The sequence below is a fragment of the Haliotis asinina genome, chromosome 5, assembly GCF_037392515.1.
Source record: "Haliotis asinina isolate JCU_RB_2024 chromosome 5, JCU_Hal_asi_v2, whole genome shotgun sequence".
Classification (NCBI taxonomy): Eukaryota; Metazoa; Mollusca; class Gastropoda; order Lepetellida; family Haliotidae; genus Haliotis; species Haliotis asinina.
Window position 1 is genome coordinate 16,541,088 of NC_090284.1, and position 22,488 is coordinate 16,563,575.

Sequence of the window (22,488 nt, forward strand, 5' to 3'; positions counted from 1 at the left end):
TAATTCAGTCATAAACATTTATAGTTTGTATGTCTGATCTTCAGTGGTGAAATCAAGACACTATGAAAATAGTGGTGCTTAACTTTTGTGCATGTGTATATTTTCGTCTTTTCGTTTAATGTGAAGTCGTTTGTTGCCCGAAGGCATATGTTGTTTACAAACATCCTGGCAAACTTGCAATTTCTTAGTAAGATCAGCGTGGAATATATGGAATTGGAAACGTTTGTAATTTTCTGAGTATCTTGCCGTTCTTGTAAATGTACAGGGAACATTGTCATTTGATATCAAAGTAAGACATTGCACTTAGGCGTTGTAGATATGTCGGGATTTTTGTATTGGAATAATATGAATCATATTTCTTAACATAAGGGGGACAACGCCAAGCTATCGTTGACACTGGATTCATATTCATCGACGTACTTTGAGATTGTCCCGCCCACTGTCCAGGGTTCAGCAAATCTGCTGATCAGAGTGAAGAATAACACCATCCTGGATTATGAACAGAGACAGAGTATTACACTGACGGTAACAAAACGTACACATCTCCCTTTGATAATTGTAAACACCTTGGTGTCTATATCAGTTATCAAGATTGCGAGGAAACAGCACATTAACTCTCTCTTCGTAATATTGCGATGATGTTGAAATGGTACATTGAAACAGGACATAGACCCATGTAATTCAATGCATCATCTATGACAGATAGGTATCGAAATGTCACCTGTAAAGGCAAAGTATTGATGTCTACAACGGACACATGTCTACTTTCCGGTCCCGTGAAGATTCGGGTTAGAACTGGTCTCCAGCAACCCATGCTTCCCGTGAGAGGTGACTAACAGGATCTGGCGATCCGCCAGACTTGATTGATGCTGGACGTCTTATCTCAAATTCTAATATCGATGTCCAAACGTCATCATATCCCAGTTACTTAGATCGATGTGCATGTATTGATCACTGGTTTGTTTGGTCCAAACTGGATTTTATGAATACCACCGTCACTTAGCCTGATTATTGCTGAGTGGGGTTTTCAACCTCGATCAGCATCAAACATTTGTGACCAGTTTTGACTCGGTTGAATTGGGTTTAATTACTATTTCTATATTACACTTAATAGTCACACATAGAGCTAAGAAATAATGTTACTTTCTTGAGATTAAAATCAATGGAGTGGATGAAACTATATTGCTGCAAATTAACATTATTCCAGTATACTATGGAGCTCCGATACAATAGCATTGCAATACTTATTATTTGTGCAGATAGTCGCAACTTGTATTTGTACCCCATAAATATCCAGGTTTCGGCCAAGGAACCCTCCACACCAGAGAGACACAATGCCTCTGCCACCATTCTACTGAATATAACAAATCAGAATGACAACAGTCCCAAGTTTAAAATGTCGGAATACAGCGCTTCTGTCCGAGAGGATAGCAACAACTCCACACCTGTCATCACCGTCAAGGTATTTGTAACAATGTAATATCTAACTTAACACACACTGCCTGCAGCATCTGCCCAGGAGGATAACAGCGTCTCCCCATCTGTGATCACCGTCAAAGTATTTGTAACAATGTAATATGTAATTTCACACACACTGCCTGCAGCATCTGTCCGTTAGGGTAGCATCGTCTCTACGTATGTCATCACCATCGAGGTATTTGTAACATGTAACTTCACCTAGAATTCCTACAGAATTCCGACCTGCCACAAAGCATGGGACATGTACCATGTGACATCACAAACACTGGTCACACCAGACTCATCACCAGATGAGTATTGAAGTCTCCAAATCAATCATCATCAGCTCGACATTTGTAAAACTGTCCAACGCGTTTCGGTGGTTCCATTTTTCTCTCCCTTTAGACAGATGACAGTTTGAAACATTTTCACTTATATACCCGACCGTTTGCTTTGAACTTTCACTGTATTGCAGGCTGTAGACAACGATTTGCCCAACTTCAGAGATGTCAGTTATTCACTACGAGGTGATGATGGAATGTAAGTACACATTGTTTGAAATTCTATTGCACTTAAACACATACGGCATGGTGTTTACATCCGTCGACTGAAAACTAAAATATCAAAGACGTTAGAAACAACTATCTTTGAATGTTGTTCTGTCGTATTCAGACATGTTCGGCAAAATTTATTTCGACGTCGACAAATACACGTTGCACATTATAGTTAATATTGCATGAAGTGGCGGTGTCGAATATAGTAGCTACATTAAGCAGTAACACTCATTTGTATCAGAAGCCTGAGACAATATTTGGGAGATCTCTGTTCAAGGTTCGCCATCGATTCATCTGGCCTGGTGACTGTGCTGTCTGGTCAGCTGGACAGAGAGACCAAGTCTGTGTATTACATATCGGTGGAGGCCACAGACCCGGGAGGGTTGAAGGACACCGCTCAGCTCACTGTCAACATCACGGACGCCAACGACAATGCACCGTTATTCAGAAGAGACTACGACGGGTATTTGAAAGAAAATGAACGCTACTTTAGTAGGCCTATTACTGTCTCGGTACGTATAACACGACACGATCAATGTATGTTCGTTCAGCTCGCTTTTTTATTTAATTGTGTTTGCGGATTGTTGTTAACGTCGGAAAAGTGTTTCCTTGCTGTGCTGTGCTGTGCATGTTTATCCTTGCATGTTAATTATGTCTGTCACAAATGTACTCAAATCAAAGCTGCATATATATTCCCGTAGATCAATAAAAATTCAAGTCAACAATTACAATTCACCCTTACCCATCATGGATATCAATCCATAAAAGCCTTAAAAACGACGTACGTACCACGATATATACACTTATAAGTGTGATGAAATGTAACATGAAAAAGTGTTACAAATTTACTATGATAGGGTTTTGAAATTGACATCGGCGATTCTCAAACGTTGAATATTTGTGATATTGGGCAAGAGTAAATTCTGTCAAAAAGTTTCTAAGAATACGCAAAATGAGAAAATAATATTACATCTCATGTCCTTTGGTTATGCCAAATTGTCGACGTCAAGGACGTGCACTACTTTTGATGTGCAGCATTAATGGTATACTGTAGAAAGGGACGGGGTAACACCCGTACTTTAACCTCGAGTATCTATGCAATGCATGTGCATTCGTTTGGTTTCCCAGTTAATACATGTTTTACAGAAATATAATACAGTTACATTCAATGGAATACATGTAGACAGAACTGTACCTTGATTGTCGCACACAGGCCACGGACGCTGACGATGGGGTCAATGCCGAGGTGAGTTACAGCATCAGCCTTACCTACCCAAGCGGCCTCCACGGCCACTTCGCTGTGGACAGTGTCAACGGTACCCTTTCCGTGTCCTCTCCTCTGGACTATGAAACCGTGAATAGTAGCCAGATCGTTGTGTCCGTAACAGCAACAGACGGAGGGACACCACGACTTCACTCCGACGTTAACGTGACGCTTACATTGCAGGTATGTAGAACAACTACATGGCCTTTCGTGAAGACATATGTGTACTTTGTATATGTGTATGTATAACCTTACGGGAGTTGAGAAATATCATAACCAGTTTTAATTGCAAAGCAAAATGTATTCAATCTTAAAATAATCCCCTGCTTTTAAACGAATATGATGAAAAAATAACACAACATGAAGTGTCGTTTACGTTAATTTAAGATGTACTCATGGAAACAAACAAAGGAAAATATGAGCGGAAATGAACCCGGAAATGAATAGGAACACTGTTGTGTTAATATGTTCCTTTATTTGTTTCCATGTGTATCTTACCGCAGCAGTCGTTTTATGGAAAGTGAGTAAGTTTAGTTTTACACCGTACTCAGCAATATTCCAGCCACATGGCGGCGTTTTATGGAAAGCCCTGTGATATACACTTATGTAGTAAATGGGAAATATTGTGAATTACAGGACCAAAACGATAACTCGCCAACATTCCATCCAGGAACCTACACACAAAGTATTCCTGAAGGAGTCAGCACAGGTAAAGTGCAAGTTTCCATCCTCGATGTTGAGAAGAATATCAACTCTTGTATACACGAGTCTTTGTTGTATCGTATTGAAAACTGCAATTTGTACATGTGTTACCTAATGAAAACATACTGCACTGAAATATAAAAAAAACTCTTAAAATATTAACTTGCATGGTAATTTCAAATTCTTATATTGACTTTTAATATGTGTGGTTGCCAGATGTTTTATGTCCCCAGTCTAGTCTGTTGTCTCAACATGCCCATTCGCCACCATATTTTCGCTGGCAGTTCCGCTGTTACGACCTTGAAAACATAACAAACACTTAAAACACACTCACACACAGATGGGCGGTGGGGTGGGTTAGTGATTGAAGCGTTCGCTCTGCACGCTGCAGACCCGGTTCGATTCCCTACACGTGTGTGATGTGAGAATGCCATTCCTAGTGTCCCCCGCCGTGATGTTGCTGGAAAATTGCCTCAGCGGCGTAAAACCATACTCTCTCAGATACACACTCATTGTCTAAATGCTCATGCTCAAATTTAGCTGAAAACCCGTTACAGTATAAAATATCAGTGGTTTGCATGTCACTATATTTCACGAATGTATTGTTTCCGAAGTTATTTCTGTAAAAGTGTAACTGCGTTACGAAACGAAATATGGTGGCGAAGAGGGCAAGGGTAGTTATCTGAAGGCTGGATAAACGAGTCTGTTACCTTTGTGTTAGCTGATTTGACGTGTATGTGAAGCTAGTGGTTGCAGTATTTGTGTACCTGTTCTTCGTTGTTTGTGACTGTTCAGTTGAAATTGCTCTTTTCGCTTTTTGCTTTTTAATCCTTTTCATTATACAAGTAGTGTGCTTCTAACGTGTGAATCTGTTCGCATATATCTGCTTCAAACTATAACCCCTCGTATCCACTACCGTGTATTCCTCATTCGTCATGATGTGCTGTATTTAAAGGAAGATCGGTAATCACAGTATCTGCTACGGATGATGACGGAACCGATCCCAATAACGTCATTTATTACACCATTGTTAGCGGGGATGATGGTAGGTTTCGTATTAACCCAAGCAGTGGAGAAATATCTACAAGCGGCATCCTGGACTTTGAATCAAAGACAAATTACAATATGACAGTAATGGTTCAGGACAGAGGCACCCCTGAACTTAATTCAACTGCATCTGTTGAAATCGTCATCGTTAATGTTAATGATGAAATGCCAGCGTTCAAAGACAGTGATAAAACAGTCAGTGTCAATGAGAGCATCGCCTTGAACGGACTGGTAGAAGACTTCAGCGCCACAGATGCAGACCCAGATAGTCTACTGGTGTACACCATAACCCAAGTGACCGGCATCAACGAAGACCAACAAACCGTTTCGTCACAAGTGCAGGTAAACGAATCAAACGTCCGAGTTTGGTTAGTATTTCACATTATATCACGGCGGGTTTACATAATTTTAGTTTGTGCCTGAGATGGGTTTAGCGGTGCATTGAATACAGCGACGAAACCTTTTTGCGACGTTATGAAAAGTCTCTGGTAAAAGTAGAATCGGTTGCACAATTGTTATTATACCAAGAGTATTTGTTCCAGCAGTATTTCAACTGTGTTTCAGTTCTGTTTAGGCCAGACAGTTTATTTTGAGGATGACAGGAAGGTTTATTGGCTTTGAAACGCGTGTAAGTCGTATCACTGCGTTTGACTTGACTGGACTTCAGTGACCGAGCCCCTCCAAAGTGAACAGTATATGCCACGCGAGGCGTTTGGGTTTAATGTGAGAACGTGATTGGATTTGAATGGATTTTTTCCGATTACTTCGGATAAATCTGAATGTGTGTACATTCAAAGCCTTTTAAGGCCTGGGTCCCATTTGCCACAGGCGCCCTACGATGAAGTAGTTTACGATATTCCGGACTACTGTTTTAGGCATTGTGGATGACCGCGGGTTGCGACGTTTGTGTTCACAATGTGTACGGGCATCGTGCGATTTGCTTGGGAACAGACTGAGTTAAACCTGCAAAAGTCTGCACAGAAGTACAGGGATCTTGCGGAGGCCGTACAGTAGCCGCGCGACGGCCTTGCAGATATCCCTCCATCATATCATGATGCTCTGGTTTTATAAAATCTTGAGTTTAACGTCGTGCGGACTCCGTGTCCGTGCCCGTGCAATGTCACATGGTCTAGGGCCTACGCTTTTAAAAACAAATTGTCAAACTTCGCTGTTCGACTGCAAAATAGTCAAGACTACAGCGTCCGCGGAGTGGTGCGATAATCGTACAGCTGCCCATCGGCAGTCTCACGGAAATGGCGCTAAGGACAGCTTACTGACGCCGTGACCCACCGCAAGCCGAATGTGAACCAGGCGTATCATGATTTTATAACTCTGTTTAAATAGTATCGCAGATATTCACGATTTGTCAAATTAGTGTGAGTGAATGGATCGTGTTTTAGAACATTCCATCAGTATCACGGAGGGGGCCGCTACAAATATGTCTAACACACTGTATCCTGTGAATGAGCAGAGAGATCAGGTCTTTGATGTATGACACTTCCGCACAGGTTGGTGCTTGTAAACTAATATTGCATGGGGTAGCCGCGATTTCAGTGCACCATTGCGGGACTATTACAACACGTAACAGCTGGGGATATGATTCGTCATAGAGTCGATCCACACCATACAGATCTCTGGGGTTCCACAGGTTGTAAAGATGTTGCATAATACACTGACGATTATCTGTGAGTGACAGACATGTCATTTGGAAAAGAAATGCAGATTTTTTAAAACTGTATTTGCAACGCATGCGAATGAAGGCATGTGCTAAAGCCCAAATTTCTGTCCAGCTATCAAATAGACACAACTCATGTCGCGACAATAATGTTTTCTCTTTTGTTGTATAGGACTGGTTCAGCGTTAACAATTCAACAGGTGAAATAAGAGCATCTGGCACGATTGATCGTGAGATTGCTCAACAGGTCACTCTGAGACTACAGGTGGAGGACAGAAATGCAAGCACGGGATATCAACATCAAATCGATACAGGTTCGGTGAAGTCTGGATTTCTGTAGTTCTCTAACATGCTTTCCTGCGTATTTGTAGTCGAAAACTAAGGAGAATAACTCCCTTTCAGTAGTTTAAACCAATATGACTATATCACCTTCCCAACTCATGCACCACTTGTATAATCCGTCTCTATTAACTAATATTACGTTGGAGGACATAGGTAAACAGAAGTTATGTTTGAGTATCAACTGTTCTTATTCTATTTAACGAAAACGCTTCAGTTTGTGCCTCGTAGCCGGGAAAGCCTAACGTCATTAAGTCCACTGTCATGTTTTGCTATGTCTAATTCCGGTGTTTTTGTCACATCCATGATCCGTTAGATTGAGTGAGTTTACTTTTACGATGCGTTTAGCAATATACCAGCAATAGCATGACGTGGACATCAGGAATGGGCGTCACACATTGTACTCATGTGGGGGATCGACCCCTGGCGTGACGTGCAAACGCTTTAACCACTAGGCTACCCCACCACCCCGGTCCGTTAGAATGGACATCAGTAACTTCAGGAATAGTTCAGACTTGATTAATAGATTTTTTTGTTTGTTTTGGCTTTACTTGTATGTGACAGAGAACCTGTTGTAGAGCTAAGGCCCAGATATGATCCCCGCCTGCACCACCTCCACACCAGTGAAATTACCGTTGGAGACATTCTCGCATAGTCGCTTAGTATTATTACCGTATTTTACACAATGCGCAAAATTTGAACTGTCACCTGTCTGAAACCTTATTTTCTTATATGCTATAAGGAACCCTTGTCATCAACATTCTTGACGTCGACGATAATGCCCCCACCTTCAACGACAACACCTACATTGCGTTCATAACAGAGAACATGGATCGAGGGACACCCATCACTTTCCGAACTCCAGATTCTATGAACGTATCGGATCCCGACCTGGTAATATTATGCTATGATGCTACTTACAGTTACTGTAAGTTCAACCTGACCTCTGTCTCCTGTTTGAGAATTTGTCATAACCCATTTCTCTTATTACCTCTGATGATGTCAATAGTTGTTTGGCTGATGACGCGTGCTAGCTTGTATCCGCTATTCACCTTTGCGAGAATGATTCAATTTCGTTGAAACATTTTATGTGTAGAGAGACAACAGCTACCTGTCCTTGGAACCGCTTGGCCCTAATGCGGGATACTTCACCATATCCCCGGACATAGTGCAGTCGTCGGCTACTCTATCAATCAGGGTAGACAACTCGTCCATACTGGACTATGAAAAGGAAACGTCATTAACATTGATTGTAAGTACGCTAGAATCACATCCTAGTACATGACAGGAACCACTTCATACAGTCGTAAAAAGTACTAAATTGTAAAGTGAGTGAGTGTTTTCAGTTTTACCCCGCACCCAGAAATATTCCAGCTATACGGGGGCGGTCTGTAAATTATCGAGTCTGGACGCAACAGTATGCGCATCATGTAACGCAATTACGATCTGATGACATCAGCCATAGAAGCCATAGAAATCAACAAGTCCCACAAACCGATCCCGTTTGTGGCCTCTTACTATCAGCATGGGTTACTGAGGACCAATTCCAAACTGGCTCTTCATGAGTCTTAATTAGTAATTTTATTACGTAAGAGTGTCACAGATTCAGTACTGAAACATGTGCTAATATTTATTAAAACAGAGCATCGAACACACATACGCTAAATTAATCATATAATAAATTGTCTCTTATGACATATTGTGATCAATCCATACAGGTAGTTGCGAGGGAGCCACGTGGAGACAACCACCAGGCGAGCACCTGTACCGTTACGTTATCTATAAACGACGCCAACGACAATGACCCACAGTTTCAAAACGTCCCTTACACTGCTGATGTTAAAGAGCACGCAGTAAACAACACGCCCGTATACAAAGTGAACGTGAGTGAACCGAATCCTAGACCTCTTATTTTCGTCAAGATTCTGCTTCAATTTCAGCAGCAGTTATTGATATGACATTCCTGACAGGGTACGTAAGTCCCGAAAGTAAATTTAAACTTCCCAGTCTTTTTTAAACGTGTTTCAAACGTAGTAGTTTTATTGTTTTAATTTTGACTGACATTTCCCACAATCGCCAGCAACTGAAGGAATGGTGTAAATCCATGGTACCTAGTATGGTGTTCTGCCTTCTGTTGTTGGCCATGTATGCCCTATTTCTATATTGTATTGTCCAAATAGTGATATCAGTTTTAACTTTCCACGCTAGTTTTATTTCTATTGGTGATATTCTAGATGTTTTACTGTCCCTTGTCGACAGGTTTTATAATACACATACATTCCATTTCAGTATTAAATGTTCTCGTCACGATATGGCTGAAATATTGCCGATGTGACGTTAAATATTAACTAACGCACTCACTATTGATATCAGAAACTAACCTAGAACACGATGAGTGATGTTTCCAGTATGATGTCAGTCGGGAATAACAGTAGGAGATAGGTGTCAAGTTGAATGATGGAGCCATTATAGATAGGTTTAGACAGATTCACCATATCACTTGCAGTTTGATTGGGATCACTGGCAAACTGATGGTCATTATATCGATTAAAATTAGATTAAAAGATTAGATTAAAAGATTAGATTGCAAACGTTAAAATACCTAATAAAGCATGAATATTATAGACGTTAATATAACATACCTAAACATCGAAGTCGGCTAGTTCATTCTGTGCATTGTATTAATAATTGCAGGCTACCGATGTGGATACTGGTCAAGGGGGCGACGTGACCTTCACCCTCCAGGGTGACCAGACTCAGTGAGTGTTTACAGAGTGTTGAATATCATTTAGACTTTTCCTTGAGACAGAATTACAGCACACACAATTTCAGAACATACGGATGTTGACTCATTGAGCTTTACAAAATAGTTTCAAACGTATTTGAGACAACTGGAATTCATTTGATCATTTAACCGAGCATGTGTCTACGTATGACATCACAAACGCTCTAAAAATACATATGTCACGAAGCGTGTTGGAAAAAGAAACCAACGTCAACCGGGCCAAAAATGCTTTGATTTGACGACATTACTATTGAGGCGTCATGACAAGCTTACCGAATGACCTCATCACAAATTCTGTGCTTTTCCATAAATGTCCAAACTGCCTTTTGACCAAATACTTTGAAGTATTATAACATTATGCGGCGTTTCTGAACCTTTTTCCATGTTCATGTTGCATGTCACTAGACATGAAGTCCGACATATATACTCTTAATAAAAGTAGGGGAACTTCAGTCTTTTTGACTTACGATTAAAATATTTATGAGATTTCTCGGAGTCAATCAATGTTGCAATGATAATATTGAACGTCTTGAGAGTGCATCACCATTTGCATTTCCTCACAACCATAACTATTTGGTATGTAGTCGCTTTTGAAAGATGATTGGTGTATGACATGTAATTTGTATACGATTTTCATTTTAAAACAAACGACTAGAAACAAACACTAACAAATGTGTGATGCAAGATGAGGGCCAAAATTAATGTTCTCAGTGATTTCTCGACCTTCCTGAAAAATCGTCAAAATCAAGAATGGGACCCCATGTACGTGTGTGGGGCTACTCCGCTGTGCACGTGCATATCGTGCGTTGTTTGTGTTTTTTGGATGGTAATAGAGGGAATTGATGGTGCGTTAATAAGATGTCTGTACTTGAAACGTTTCTCAACGTTTACACTTCCTATCCAAATTGAAAGCTGAGGCTCACCTACTTTTTAGAGTATATTTAAAATGTTTAAAGACAAGACAGTACTGTTGTTATGATTGTATTAGGAATAAAACGTTAGGATAGATTGAAAATACTCACACACCAAGGAACTGAAACATATAGTTGTTAGCTTTGCAATAATTTCGGTTTGAAGTCGGGTAGGTCAGTCGGACACTGTTATTATAATTTGAAACCTGCGAATGATAAATCATATGTAATTCTGAAAATCATGATACTTACTTGCAACTGAATGGTCCAGCTTCAGGATAGACACCACCAGTGGGCAGGTATACACGAAGGGTTCTAGCCTGGACAGAGAGACTACGGACACCTACTTCCTGACGGTTCAAGCAGCCGACGGCGGAGGGCGACGTCAAACAACGCTGCTCACAGTTAACATCACCGACTACAACGACGTGGTGCCAAGCTTTAAGAGAGACTACTACGATGGAAACCTGATAGACGGACAGACTGCCTTTACCAGGCAAATTATCGTGAAGGTAGGTATATCCCATTGGCAGCAATCAGGAATTCTGGAGCCCCAGCTTTTGATTGGATGACGCGTCATGTATATTCTGCTCATTGCTCGTTTGTTTTACTTACCGTGTTCTTATTTTGTTGTTGAAGTGAGAAAAATGATGTCCGATGCATATTCGACTTGTCTTGTATGATACGTTCCCGAATTATTTGAGGTGACGAAATGACTAGACTTAGCTATGCTATAACGATTGCCACGGGGTGAACAGGATACCCTCACCCTTTTGCTCATACTTGGTTTCATCACTATTGTCACAGTGAATCATAAGCACATGCTCTGTCATCGTATCGCAAGGTGACAATTACTGGATTGTCTGGTTCTGCCCCGATTTATTTACAAACAACATCATACAGCTGTAGGCCTTAGTACTGCTAAAACACATATACACCAGCGATACAAGCACAATTGTAAATCAATCGCGACTCATTTAGGGGCAGAATTGTTTTATGAATGTGAAAAGTGTTTTGTCGCTTCTGCTTGCCAGTGAAACATTGCCAGACAAAAATTAATCTTGATACGTATTCCTAATGTGTATATTGTAACCGAAGATCTTAGCATACATCTAGTTAGTGATTTTCAAACGAATCCCTTCCTAAAATGATACTTAACATTTCATTAATCTTAATGTAACCAGAAGCAACGAACACAATTTAACATCATACCTAACACCCTATAGCTACCCAAACGAAGCTGCCGGTTCGGTTTGGTGCCTGTTGTTATTGTATCGGACCGGCAGTTTTCAAATTTTTACGGGGCCATGTGCCCTTCAGTAAAGTATCTGTCAACTTTCCTTTCAAAAGGAACGTTCGCGATTATCCATAATTTATCATATTACGATCATTTACAGTTTCAGTTAAGATAATTTACAGTTTCAATTACGATAATTTACAGTTTCAATTACGATAATTTACAGTTTCACTTCCTTGTAATCCAGTGCTTTCCGCATAGGAATGTCAACGCCAGTTGTTAGCAAATTAAAACTTCTCTCTGCACAACAGGCTTCGCTGAATGATTTTCTAAAATCAGCGTGAAATTGTGTATGGTGTAGTCTATATTGTTTCTATTAGTTTGACTTTAACAAAAAGGGAACCTGCAGATTTCATACAGGTTTTAGAACCTGTATGCGGCAGCAGGCCCCGATGGCCAGCTGGCAAATTAAAGTATTGCAAACACTGGACATATGCAAACAAAGCCTTTCAAAACATTCACTTTCTCTGTATTACTACAGACAATGTAATGTGGTTATACACTAGGCTAGTGACGGCGATAAACCCAACACACCAAACAGCGAAGTCCGGTACAACATTACCAGTTGGCCAGTGGGTCTTCAGAACAACTTTACCGTGGATGCGGTGTCAGGGGTGATGGTTGTGAATGGCGTATTTAACTACGAGAGCCTTGATGCCAGTATCAGTAACACTCTAACCTTCAACGTGACAGCCTCTGACCGAGGCAGTCCAGAACTGTCATCAAGTGTGGTTGTCAACATCTCTATCCAGGTACAGTTTTCATTATCTTATCGCTCAGTATGTCCCTATACTGAATTTGTTTGAGGCATTCTGCATCCATAATAATTAAAGACCATGTGGTATGATTGGTATTTTTAGGTGAATTAGTTGAAGTCGCCAAGGCTTGTGTTTTACAGGGATCCCGTCAGTAAGATGGTTCAATAAAGATAAAATAGCTTTGAGCCCGTCACAAAACTTAAGGTCATTGCTAATGGAATAAAAGACAAAACACTATAAACTTTGTTTTCATAGAATACTTTCTTGGACCTGGGAGACATTCAGTGTTAGTTTGATGACACCGATTATACAGAAGTCAAAATGCAAATTAAATTTTTATCTAATTTATTTTCCTCAGGATTTTAATGACTTCTCCCCGGAATTCAGTTCACCAATATATACAGCAAGCGTTAGAGAAGATATTGGCTCAGGTAATAATTTCGATATACCGATTATCGTTTTCGAATGATCGTGTCTGTCGGTGTAAGAGTATTATGGGTAAAAATATTTGTTAGCAATATGACATTGTTGTGTGTTCTGTCCTTCTGTTATGTCACGTGAGATCGACCTTGTGGTGTAGTAATTAGAGTGTCCCCTCTTCCCCAACCCCCAGAGTTGAACGTAGGGGGTTCGATCCTCTGCCGCGTTTTACCTAAAGACGTTACAATATGACACTTGTTGGTCTCCGCCTTTCTCTCGGCATTAATGGGGACAACAAGGACTGGTCAGCGCGGAGTCAGTATAATATTTCTGAGTGGGGTGTTCATGCTTAACTGTGGCATGGTATCTCAGAGAGATAACACTATAAAGCCAGCTTAAATCTGGTCTAGTACAAGCAGCCACAAATACACACATGTACGTCTTCATGTGAACGGAATATTCTTAAGGTGAGTTCTTGAGGGTGTAATAATAGCAATTATAAAAGCATCAGGTATTGATGGAATAGATTCCTTGTCTGACAATTACCTTTATCACAACACAAACATGTTATTGGAATGCAATACTCGGTGTCTATCGTTGTGTTCTCCAGGGGGAAATATAACCAGAGTTGGTGCCACAGACGGCGACAGAACGTCTCCAAATAAGGACATTTTCTACTTGATTGAGAGTGGAGGATCAGGGAAATTTCGGATAGACAGCTCATCTGGCGATATCTTACGTGCTGGGGAGCTAGATCGCGAGAGAGAGGCCTACTACAGCCTCATCGTGGTGGCCATGGACAGAGGAACACCATCTCTGTCCAGTTCTGCTGTTGTCAACATAAACGTCACAGACGTCAATGATGTAGGTCCGGTATTTAACTCATCAGCTTTGTCCGTCTACGTCAACGAGACAGCCGACACGCGTGTGCCTTTCACTGCCTTCGACCCTGACAGGGACGCTAACCTGACGTATAAAATCAACTGGAGCAAGAGCTACGGAGTGGATGGAGAACAAATTCGACTTGGAGCTCCAGAGCTCAGGGTAAAAAATAATTACGATATTTTGTTTAAAGATCTTTATGGCAGGATACCTGCGGTTCGTTAGAACTCCTTAGAAGTGAGTGAGTAAGTGACATTGGTTTAACGCCGCTTTTAGCAATATTCCAGCAATGTCACGGCCAGGGAACTTGGCTTCACACATTGTACCCGTGTGGAGAATCAAACCCGGGTATTCAGCGTGAGCAGTCGACACCTTGACCACTAGGCTACTTCACCGCCCTTAACCTTTTAGAAAGTATATGAGTGCATATATTTGATTTTGGATCATCACTGCTGTGCACGGGGCTGTTCTGTGGTGTAGTTGTTGGCCCGTTCGCACGTTTCGCCGAAGACCCGGGTTCGATTCCTGACATGGGTACAATGTATGATTTCTGGTGCCCCTCGCCTTGAAATTTCAGGAATATTGTGAAAAATACTCACTCAATCACCCATTACGACGTTCCATGAAAGATGTGTCACTGCACCTGCTTACAAACACATTTAATCAAAGAAAGGTATTTGAGTTTAGCTCCAGCTGCAGGTAAGATGGGTGCTTGTTACCGAGAGTACAACGTATAATGTAGGGTACGTGTTTGCCTGTTAGAGCCATTAGAGTCAACAGAAAGATGTACATTTCTGTTCGTTTCATATCATGGTGTTTACACCACAATAAATACATTTTCATTGTCATGCTATACTTTTTCGCATGGGTTGTTCAGAATATAACAGCGTTACGGTGTGTTAAAGATTAATTCTTTGTTTCTGTTTATGTCTAGCATGTGATCAGCATTGAAGAGCTCACGGGAAATGTGCTGGTCTCACACGACCTTGACCGCGAACGTGTGGAGTTAGTGACGTTGGTCATCGGCGTTAGAGATGAGAATGGCGCCTCAACACAGACAGCTACAGGTGACTTATTGTAAATAAATTATATAATGATGATACTAGTGATCGATTCGATGATAATCACTAGCATCAGGTAGTAGAGAGATCATCTAACTCTGTTACTTGCATCAAAGGTGTTGATTCAAGCTCGTTAAATATATCTACATCTCGTGAGGAGGTTATTTGTGCTAATATTCCTGCTAAATGTGGTAAAGGTCCTGGATTAGACTTCATACCTACAGAAGCATTGAAAACTAGCTGAATTATTAGACATATTTTCATATTGTTTTGACAATAGTGTTTGCCCTGATATTTTCCGACACAGTTTCATAAAGGCCGATTCAGATCCACTTGACCCGCTAGTGTATCGCTGATTTTCCCTGGTACCAATACCATGTAGACTATACGCGGATATTTTAAGTACACGCTTTTCAAAATGGTTGGAACAACATAATACTTTGGTAGAAGAACAAAATGCCACCTGCAATAAAAGGAGTACAACAGAACACATGTACGTGTAGTTTATACTCAATTGTCTGTTAATCTCCCTACGTACGTCTGTTATATCAATGCGATGAAAGTGTTTGATCGTGTGAGTCGCGACTGTATGTTAAGTTACTCAGAATGAGTGTAAACGCAAAGTTCCTCCAGTCGGTCAAATCGATGTGTGATAATAACACCTCTCGAGGTTTTGTAGTTTGACTCGTAGCTTCGCTATATTTAGCGGTGTAAAACATCCTGTTACCAACATTGTTGTACGTGCAGTACAAATGGTTAATAAATCCCTCGTGTAATCGTAATACATGCGCCTAAAATGTTTTTAATAATTTTGTATATTTTAGCATCTTGGTGTCTAATATACCCACGTTGGCCGAGTCTTATGCAGTTTTACATTCCTGTCTTAGAACCTTATGTGTTTTTTACGTACACACCACTGGACACCTGAATAAGCTTTTTTCTTTCTTCTTTATTCTCCTTCTCTCCCTTTCTCTCGCTTTCTCTTTCTCTCACCCTCTCGCTATCTCGCTCTCTTTCCCACCCCCCACCCCCACTCTCTCTCTCTATCGCCCCTTCAGTGACAAATGTTTGTGTATTTTAGGGACCCTGACCATCAATGTACTCGATGTTGATGACAACATGCCACAGTTCAACAACGACACATTTGTTGCCGATATCAAAGAGAACATGGCAACTGGAATCCCAATTAGTTTCAAGGTTCCTTCCAACATGACCGTCTCTGATAAAGACCAGGTACCAACAGTAATCTTCATCATAACAGTTCATGACGATGTTTATAAAAGGATAGAAGATGCATGCAATTACTATGTTGAATTTTTGGAAAATGACACTTAGCATCTCCCTATACAATACCTAATCATAAGTAATGAAAGAAATATTACATGTCCGTCTATGTATGTTGTTTCAAACAGCAGTTATTTAGTATCTCTCTAGGTAATGCCTAATCATGAGTTGTGAACGAAATATGAAAATACCTAATCATAAATAATGATTATCAAAGAAATATTACATGTCCCTCTCAGTATGGTGTGTTTTATACAGTGTTTATGCATGCTCGATATAAGACAGTACTTATCGTAAACAATAGACATTTTCAGTCATATCAATGTGTTTCAGGGTGAGAACAGCTGGTTTGAGCTGAGCGTAGTGGGCGGAACCGACTTCACACCGGTGCCGCAAGTGGTCAGGTCATCCGCTACTGTCCTGATCACCGTCAGAAATCCGGATATCTTGGACTTTGAACAGAGACATTCTGTCAATTTCACCGTAAGAACACCACTAATTCGCACATAAATAGGTTGTGTAAATAATAGCAACACACTTACATCATTAACAGTGTCTTTGCATACGCCAAACGGCATATCAGCGCAGGTGTATATTCTAAACATTCATCTTGTATGGCTTGGATTTTGTTAGCATTGGTGGTTTAATGACAACATTTGTCTAGTCATATATAGGGATAGAAGTCCGAATGATTCAGTAAACCACGGAGTCTGGAAATATCTTGAGAATTAAAAGTAGGTGTCAGGTGGGAACTCTTTTTGGGAGCTCTCGGTGTCATTAATTCAGAGTGAATCATGGTTTTACACACACACACACACACACACACACACACACACACACACACACACACACACACATATATATATATATATATATATATACATACATATATATATATAAAGTTACTTCACTCCTAAATACATACACACGTGTGTGTGTGTGTGTGTGTTTAGGAGTGGAGTAACTTTATATATTTCTGCAAATATTATATATTACCTAGTTGCTATTGCTTCAAAAACTTTTCAAATGCTTTCAATGATTTGCATTGTCAGATTATGGCTAAAGAGCAACATGGGTACGGCTTCAATACAACAGCATTTGTTCAACTAAATATTCTTGACGTCAATGACAACGACCCCAAGTTCGTAAAACCAGAATACGCAGCCAGTATACGTGAAGATAATACCCCTGGGACAAGCGTTGTTAATGTCATGGTACGTCAGAGTGAGTGAGCGAGTTTACGGCGCACTCAGCAATATTCCAGCTATATGGCGGCGGTCTGTAAATAATCGAGTCTGGACAAGACAATCCAGTGGTCAACAACATGAGCATCGATCTGCTCAGTTGGGAACCGATGACATGTGTCAAATAAGCCTGACCACCCGATCCCGTTAGTGGCCTCTTTCGACAAGCATAGTCGCCTTTTATGGCAAGCATGGGTTGCTGAAGGCGTATTCCACCCCGGGACCTTCACGGGTCCATGGTACTTCAGGGTTGAACGAGGAGCGAGATATGCAAACACTGTGGAGAAGTTTTGGTATTTATGAGTGAATCATGAACATTACATGGATATGATGTTTAAAATCATCAGAGATTGTAATAAGCCTGGGCGGACAGGAATTTGTCTCAAATATTCACTTCAAATTTTACGTTTTCGCTCATTCAATAATTATATTCGTCTGTTCTTTCATTCATTCCTGTTCATGTTGGATATAGGCAACTGATAAAGACTCTGCTGAATTTGGTATGGGAACGTACACTCTACAAGGAGGACAAAATCTGTGAGTATTTTAGCATTGCGGACTTAAGCTTTAACATCTCGAACTTGATAACGAGGTGTAACACAAACGGTATTTCTTTGATCCACTGTTTTGTCCCCGGTTATTTCGGAGACTGATTGCTCCCTGGCTTTGTCTTTATACATCTAGCTAGGTTAGAAACGAAATACGCTGCCTTTATGACAGGTTATTTTCTACATTTGAATATAGGTTCGACATAGACAATGTCACTGGCGGGGTGACAGTGGCCAGTGATGAACTGGACCGAGAGCGCCAGTCTCAGTATTTCTTAACCGTGGTCGCCACCGACAAGGGCGGACGCCGTTCAACTGTGCAGTTGACGATCAACGTCACCGACTACAACGACAACCCTCCTGTGTTCATCAGGGACGCCTACGATGCTGTGCTGAATGAAAACTCCACAACGTTTGACAAGACTGTAAAAGTACAGGTACGGTTAAGTACTTCTACCAGGTGTTCTAAAAGGCCAGGGCCCCGTTTCACAAAACTCTCGTAAGGCTAAGGTCTCGTAACTTTTCTCGTAGCCTTTGCACCTCCTATGTTACAGTATGCCAGGTACAGATGCTACGAGAAAAGTTACGAGACCTTAGCCTTACGAGAGCTTTGTGAAATGAGGCCCAGGTTCTCATTTGTCGCCGTAGTTTACACTAAAGTACCTATATCTCTTTAAGATTCTTTAAACAATGTCAATTTAAATAGGAAATTCACATTATTTAGGCCCATGTAATGAACCTCCACAAAGGGCAGGAGGCATTTTGTGGTAGTACCGAGTCGGTATAAAAACATTCAGTACATATTTTTTAAAGTAATATGTTCACAGTAGTTTGCACGACTTTGCTTAATTTTTAAGAGCATTAATTGTTTTAAATTATCAACATCAGGCCTGTTTCAGTTCAATAATAACTTATTAATTTTTGTCGTATGTTCCTCCTGTGATTTATTAAACTGTCCTTTGTACTATTTAGTATTTGATGATGATGTTCCTTGGAAGTAAGCTTATATGAATGTGTCGAATCAGGATATCCGAGCTAAATGCAATAGCTATAACAAGGTTAACATATGACCGTATAATCAGGATATCCGAGGAAAATGCAATAGCTATAACAAGGTTAACATATGACCGTATAATCAGGATATCCGAGGAAAATGCAATAGCTATAACAAGGTTAACATATGACCGTATAATCAGGATATCCGAGGAAAATGCAATAGATATAACAAGATTAACATATGACCGTATAATCAGGATATCCGAGGAAAATGCAATAGATATAACAAGATTAACATATGACCGTATAATCAGGATATCCGAGGAAAATGCAATAGCTATAACAAGGTAAACATATCACCCACTCCTTTTTCATACAGGCTAGAGACGCCGATGAAGGTATCAACAGTGAAATACGATTCTCACTCTACAATTCGAGGTATAGTTCTAATTTTACTATCAACGACACTTCGGGGGAAATATCTCCAAGATCGGTGATGGATTACGAACTGCTGGACAGCTCGTTAGGTGGTCAAATCGAACTCCTTGTGATTGCCACAGATCAGGGTAGCCCCGCCTTGTCATCTAATGTGACAGTATCTATTCAGGTTCAGGTAAGTTAAACATAGGTCAGCAACTCTTCCGATTTGATACATACAGGACGAGGCTTCTAAGACAGAGCATGTCTTAACAATGCTGTCAGGTTGACTGTCAAAAATCATTTATCCGAGAGTGAGTGAGTAAGGTTTTTAGTAGCTTTTAGCAACAATCCATCAATATTTTTTAGGGGACACGAGAAATGGGCTGCAAACATTGTGCCCATGTTGGAAATCGAACCAGGATCTTCAGTGTGACGAGCGAACGTTTTGACCATTCGGCTTAGCCACTGCCCCATTCCCCACATGTATACAATCAGGTGTCCTATGTGTGCTGAAGAAGACCGCTATGGCATGTTGTGAGGACAAAATGTTAAAGTTTCCTTCGATGCAATTTACGTTGATATCTTTCATACATACATACATACATACATACATACATACATACATACATACATACATACATACATACATACATACAGACAGACAGACAGACAGACAGACAGACAGACAGACACACATACATACATGACATCTTGATTTTCTTTCCGGGGTATCATTGGTATTGTGAGGGTATATGCAACAAAAAGGCCATGTAATCTAAAACATCCTGGCGTTTAACCAGGACCTGTACACATTCAAGTTGAACATTGTTTACATAAAACATACCCTTGATCGCCATTTTATAACTCATTGTCTTGTCTTAAGAGAAAATCCACTGAACTGCCTGACTATGATTATTTAAAAAGTGGTGAAAAGCCATGAGTCAACACAGCTTTATGGACAAAGTTTGCAATGGACGAACATAGGAACATTCCAGATATCTATTAACAACTAAATATGTCATATGTTATGTTCCAGGATCTGAATGACAATGAACCTGCATTTGTCAAACCCTCGTACACGTACAATATCACGGAAAACTCAAACATCAGTAAGTTACTCTCGCTATTGTATTACATACACGTATAGGTTTCTTGGTACATAGGTATAGAATCCTTGTCTTCATTTACATAGTGTATGTAGGTAAGAAAGGAATGTATTCTTACAGTATCGTGACAGTAAAAACTGCAATTGGCTTTACGCGTAATATGGCTTGTAGCCGTACTGGGAATAGAACCTTTAGAGTTACGAACGAACGCTTTAACCAGTCGGGTACCAGTTACGTTCATTCATAATTACATGGCGCTACATCTCTGACACATCGTCTAAGATAGGAAAATGCAGCATTGTTTAATTTCTCATAATTGGCTGCAGTTCTCAGAACTGTTCCTGATATTTGATATTTATTGAAGCAAACTGTTTTCATCCAGGTTCGCAAGTTGGCAATGTTCTGGCAAAAGATGGAGATGGCAGTTCACCAAACAATGAGGTATTCTATCTGATCCAGAGCGGGAGTTCAGATAAATTTACCATTAACAGCATAACGGGAGACATTGTCACCAGTGGAAGTCTGGACCGCGAGGAAGAATCCCAGTACAACATGACAGTGGTTGCTATAGACAGAGGCAACCCTCCATTGTCAGGAACGGCGACCGTGACAGTGAATATTATCAACATTAATGATGAAACCCCGGTGTTTTCACAGTCATCAGTCACTCTTCGCGTCGAAGAGAACAAACATGCCTCTCAAGTGTTGTACACCTTGTCCGCTGAGGATGATGATGAGGATGCTTCGTTGAACTATACTATTATCTGGAGCGAAAGTGAAGCATTCGACGACAAACAAGCATCTCTCAACACGTCTTTCTTAAAGGTATCTTAATGCTTTTATAACATTTCAAGATTCTTATTTTCTTCATAATTCGGTGTGATGGTTTATCCTAAAACATAACTAAGATACCATTCAGATAATACATGAAGTCATATTGGAAAAATTATTGTTGTCCACATTTAAAATGAAATGGGTATTTGGTATGTACATTGTACGATATATATAACCTGGTAGGGGATGCTAGTTTCTTTGTATCTTCTAGGCAGTGGGATTGAGTAGAAGTAGCCTCGAAGACCGGGGTTCGAATCACCTCGTGCGTACGATATGTGAAGCCTATTTCGCAGTCCGCCGATGCGATGTAGCTAGGATATTGATAAAAACTGACATTAAATGAAATTCACTCCTATGCTGATTATGTCACTTTGCAAATGGAACGTTCAAGAGAATTGTGCTTGTGTTCATATAGGGTCTGCTCCTCGTGGATTCCAGCACTGGAGCAATCTCCTTGAAGAAAACCCTAGACAGAGAGACTGTGGAAACCATCAAACTCGTCATGTATGTGGAAGACGAACATGCACAAGTTCCTTCTCCACAGACAGCTACAGGTAAACTTTTCAAACTGGAGTGAGTGTGTTCAGTTTCATCTTGAACACTACCTTCCATCGCATCGTGTAACACAGGTCGTCCACTAGAAATCATGATGTTAAAGTCTACTAGATATGATGATGCCAAGGTCCCAACATCATAACTAGAATCTTGTTTCGAACTCTAGACTGGAATATCCTGGTATTAAACACAGACAACACTTTCACCACATGTTCACAACACTAACGCTTTGTCAAGGATTGCGAACTGTAACATATATTATCGTTGGAATTACACTTTCGTGGTAAAGTACAAGATCTAGTACTTTTTGAGGTGAGTCCCATCAGGGATTCGAATCCACACCCTCAG

The 22,488-nt window shown here is 40.5% G+C and overlaps 1 protein-coding gene and 1 long non-coding RNA gene across 2 annotated transcripts in view; one reads left to right on the plus strand and one right to left on the minus strand.

Annotated features, from left to right (window-relative positions):
- LOC137283747 (uncharacterized) overlaps positions 1-22,488 on the minus strand; it is a 702,566-nt gene that overhangs the window by 238,938 nt on the left and 441,140 nt on the right. The window lies entirely within an intron of this gene.
- Positions 1-22,488, plus strand: part of LOC137283215 (protocadherin Fat 4-like) — a 58,715-nt gene that overhangs the window by 13,470 nt on the left and 22,757 nt on the right. The window contains exons 13-38 of the mRNA XM_067814653.1: positions 370-525; positions 1,298-1,462; positions 1,934-1,998; positions 2,290-2,524; positions 3,226-3,459; positions 3,913-3,985; positions 4,934-5,367; positions 6,873-7,014; positions 7,782-7,933; positions 8,136-8,291; positions 8,758-8,922; positions 9,734-9,798; positions 11,007-11,247; positions 12,539-12,784; positions 13,149-13,221; positions 13,821-14,254; positions 15,027-15,159; positions 16,235-16,386; positions 16,771-16,920; positions 17,490-17,651; positions 18,154-18,218; positions 18,426-18,666; positions 19,605-19,838; positions 20,682-20,754; positions 21,134-21,576; positions 22,001-22,139. Coding sequence (XP_067670754.1) covers positions 370-525; positions 1,298-1,462; positions 1,934-1,998; positions 2,290-2,524; positions 3,226-3,459; positions 3,913-3,985; positions 4,934-5,367; positions 6,873-7,014; positions 7,782-7,933; positions 8,136-8,291; positions 8,758-8,922; positions 9,734-9,798; positions 11,007-11,247; positions 12,539-12,784; positions 13,149-13,221; positions 13,821-14,254; positions 15,027-15,159; positions 16,235-16,386; positions 16,771-16,920; positions 17,490-17,651; positions 18,154-18,218; positions 18,426-18,666; positions 19,605-19,838; positions 20,682-20,754; positions 21,134-21,576; positions 22,001-22,139 — 4,828 coding nt within the window. The remainder of the gene's footprint in view (positions 1-369; positions 526-1,297; positions 1,463-1,933; positions 1,999-2,289; positions 2,525-3,225; positions 3,460-3,912; positions 3,986-4,933; positions 5,368-6,872; positions 7,015-7,781; positions 7,934-8,135; positions 8,292-8,757; positions 8,923-9,733; positions 9,799-11,006; positions 11,248-12,538; positions 12,785-13,148; positions 13,222-13,820; positions 14,255-15,026; positions 15,160-16,234; positions 16,387-16,770; positions 16,921-17,489; positions 17,652-18,153; positions 18,219-18,425; positions 18,667-19,604; positions 19,839-20,681; positions 20,755-21,133; positions 21,577-22,000; positions 22,140-22,488) is intronic.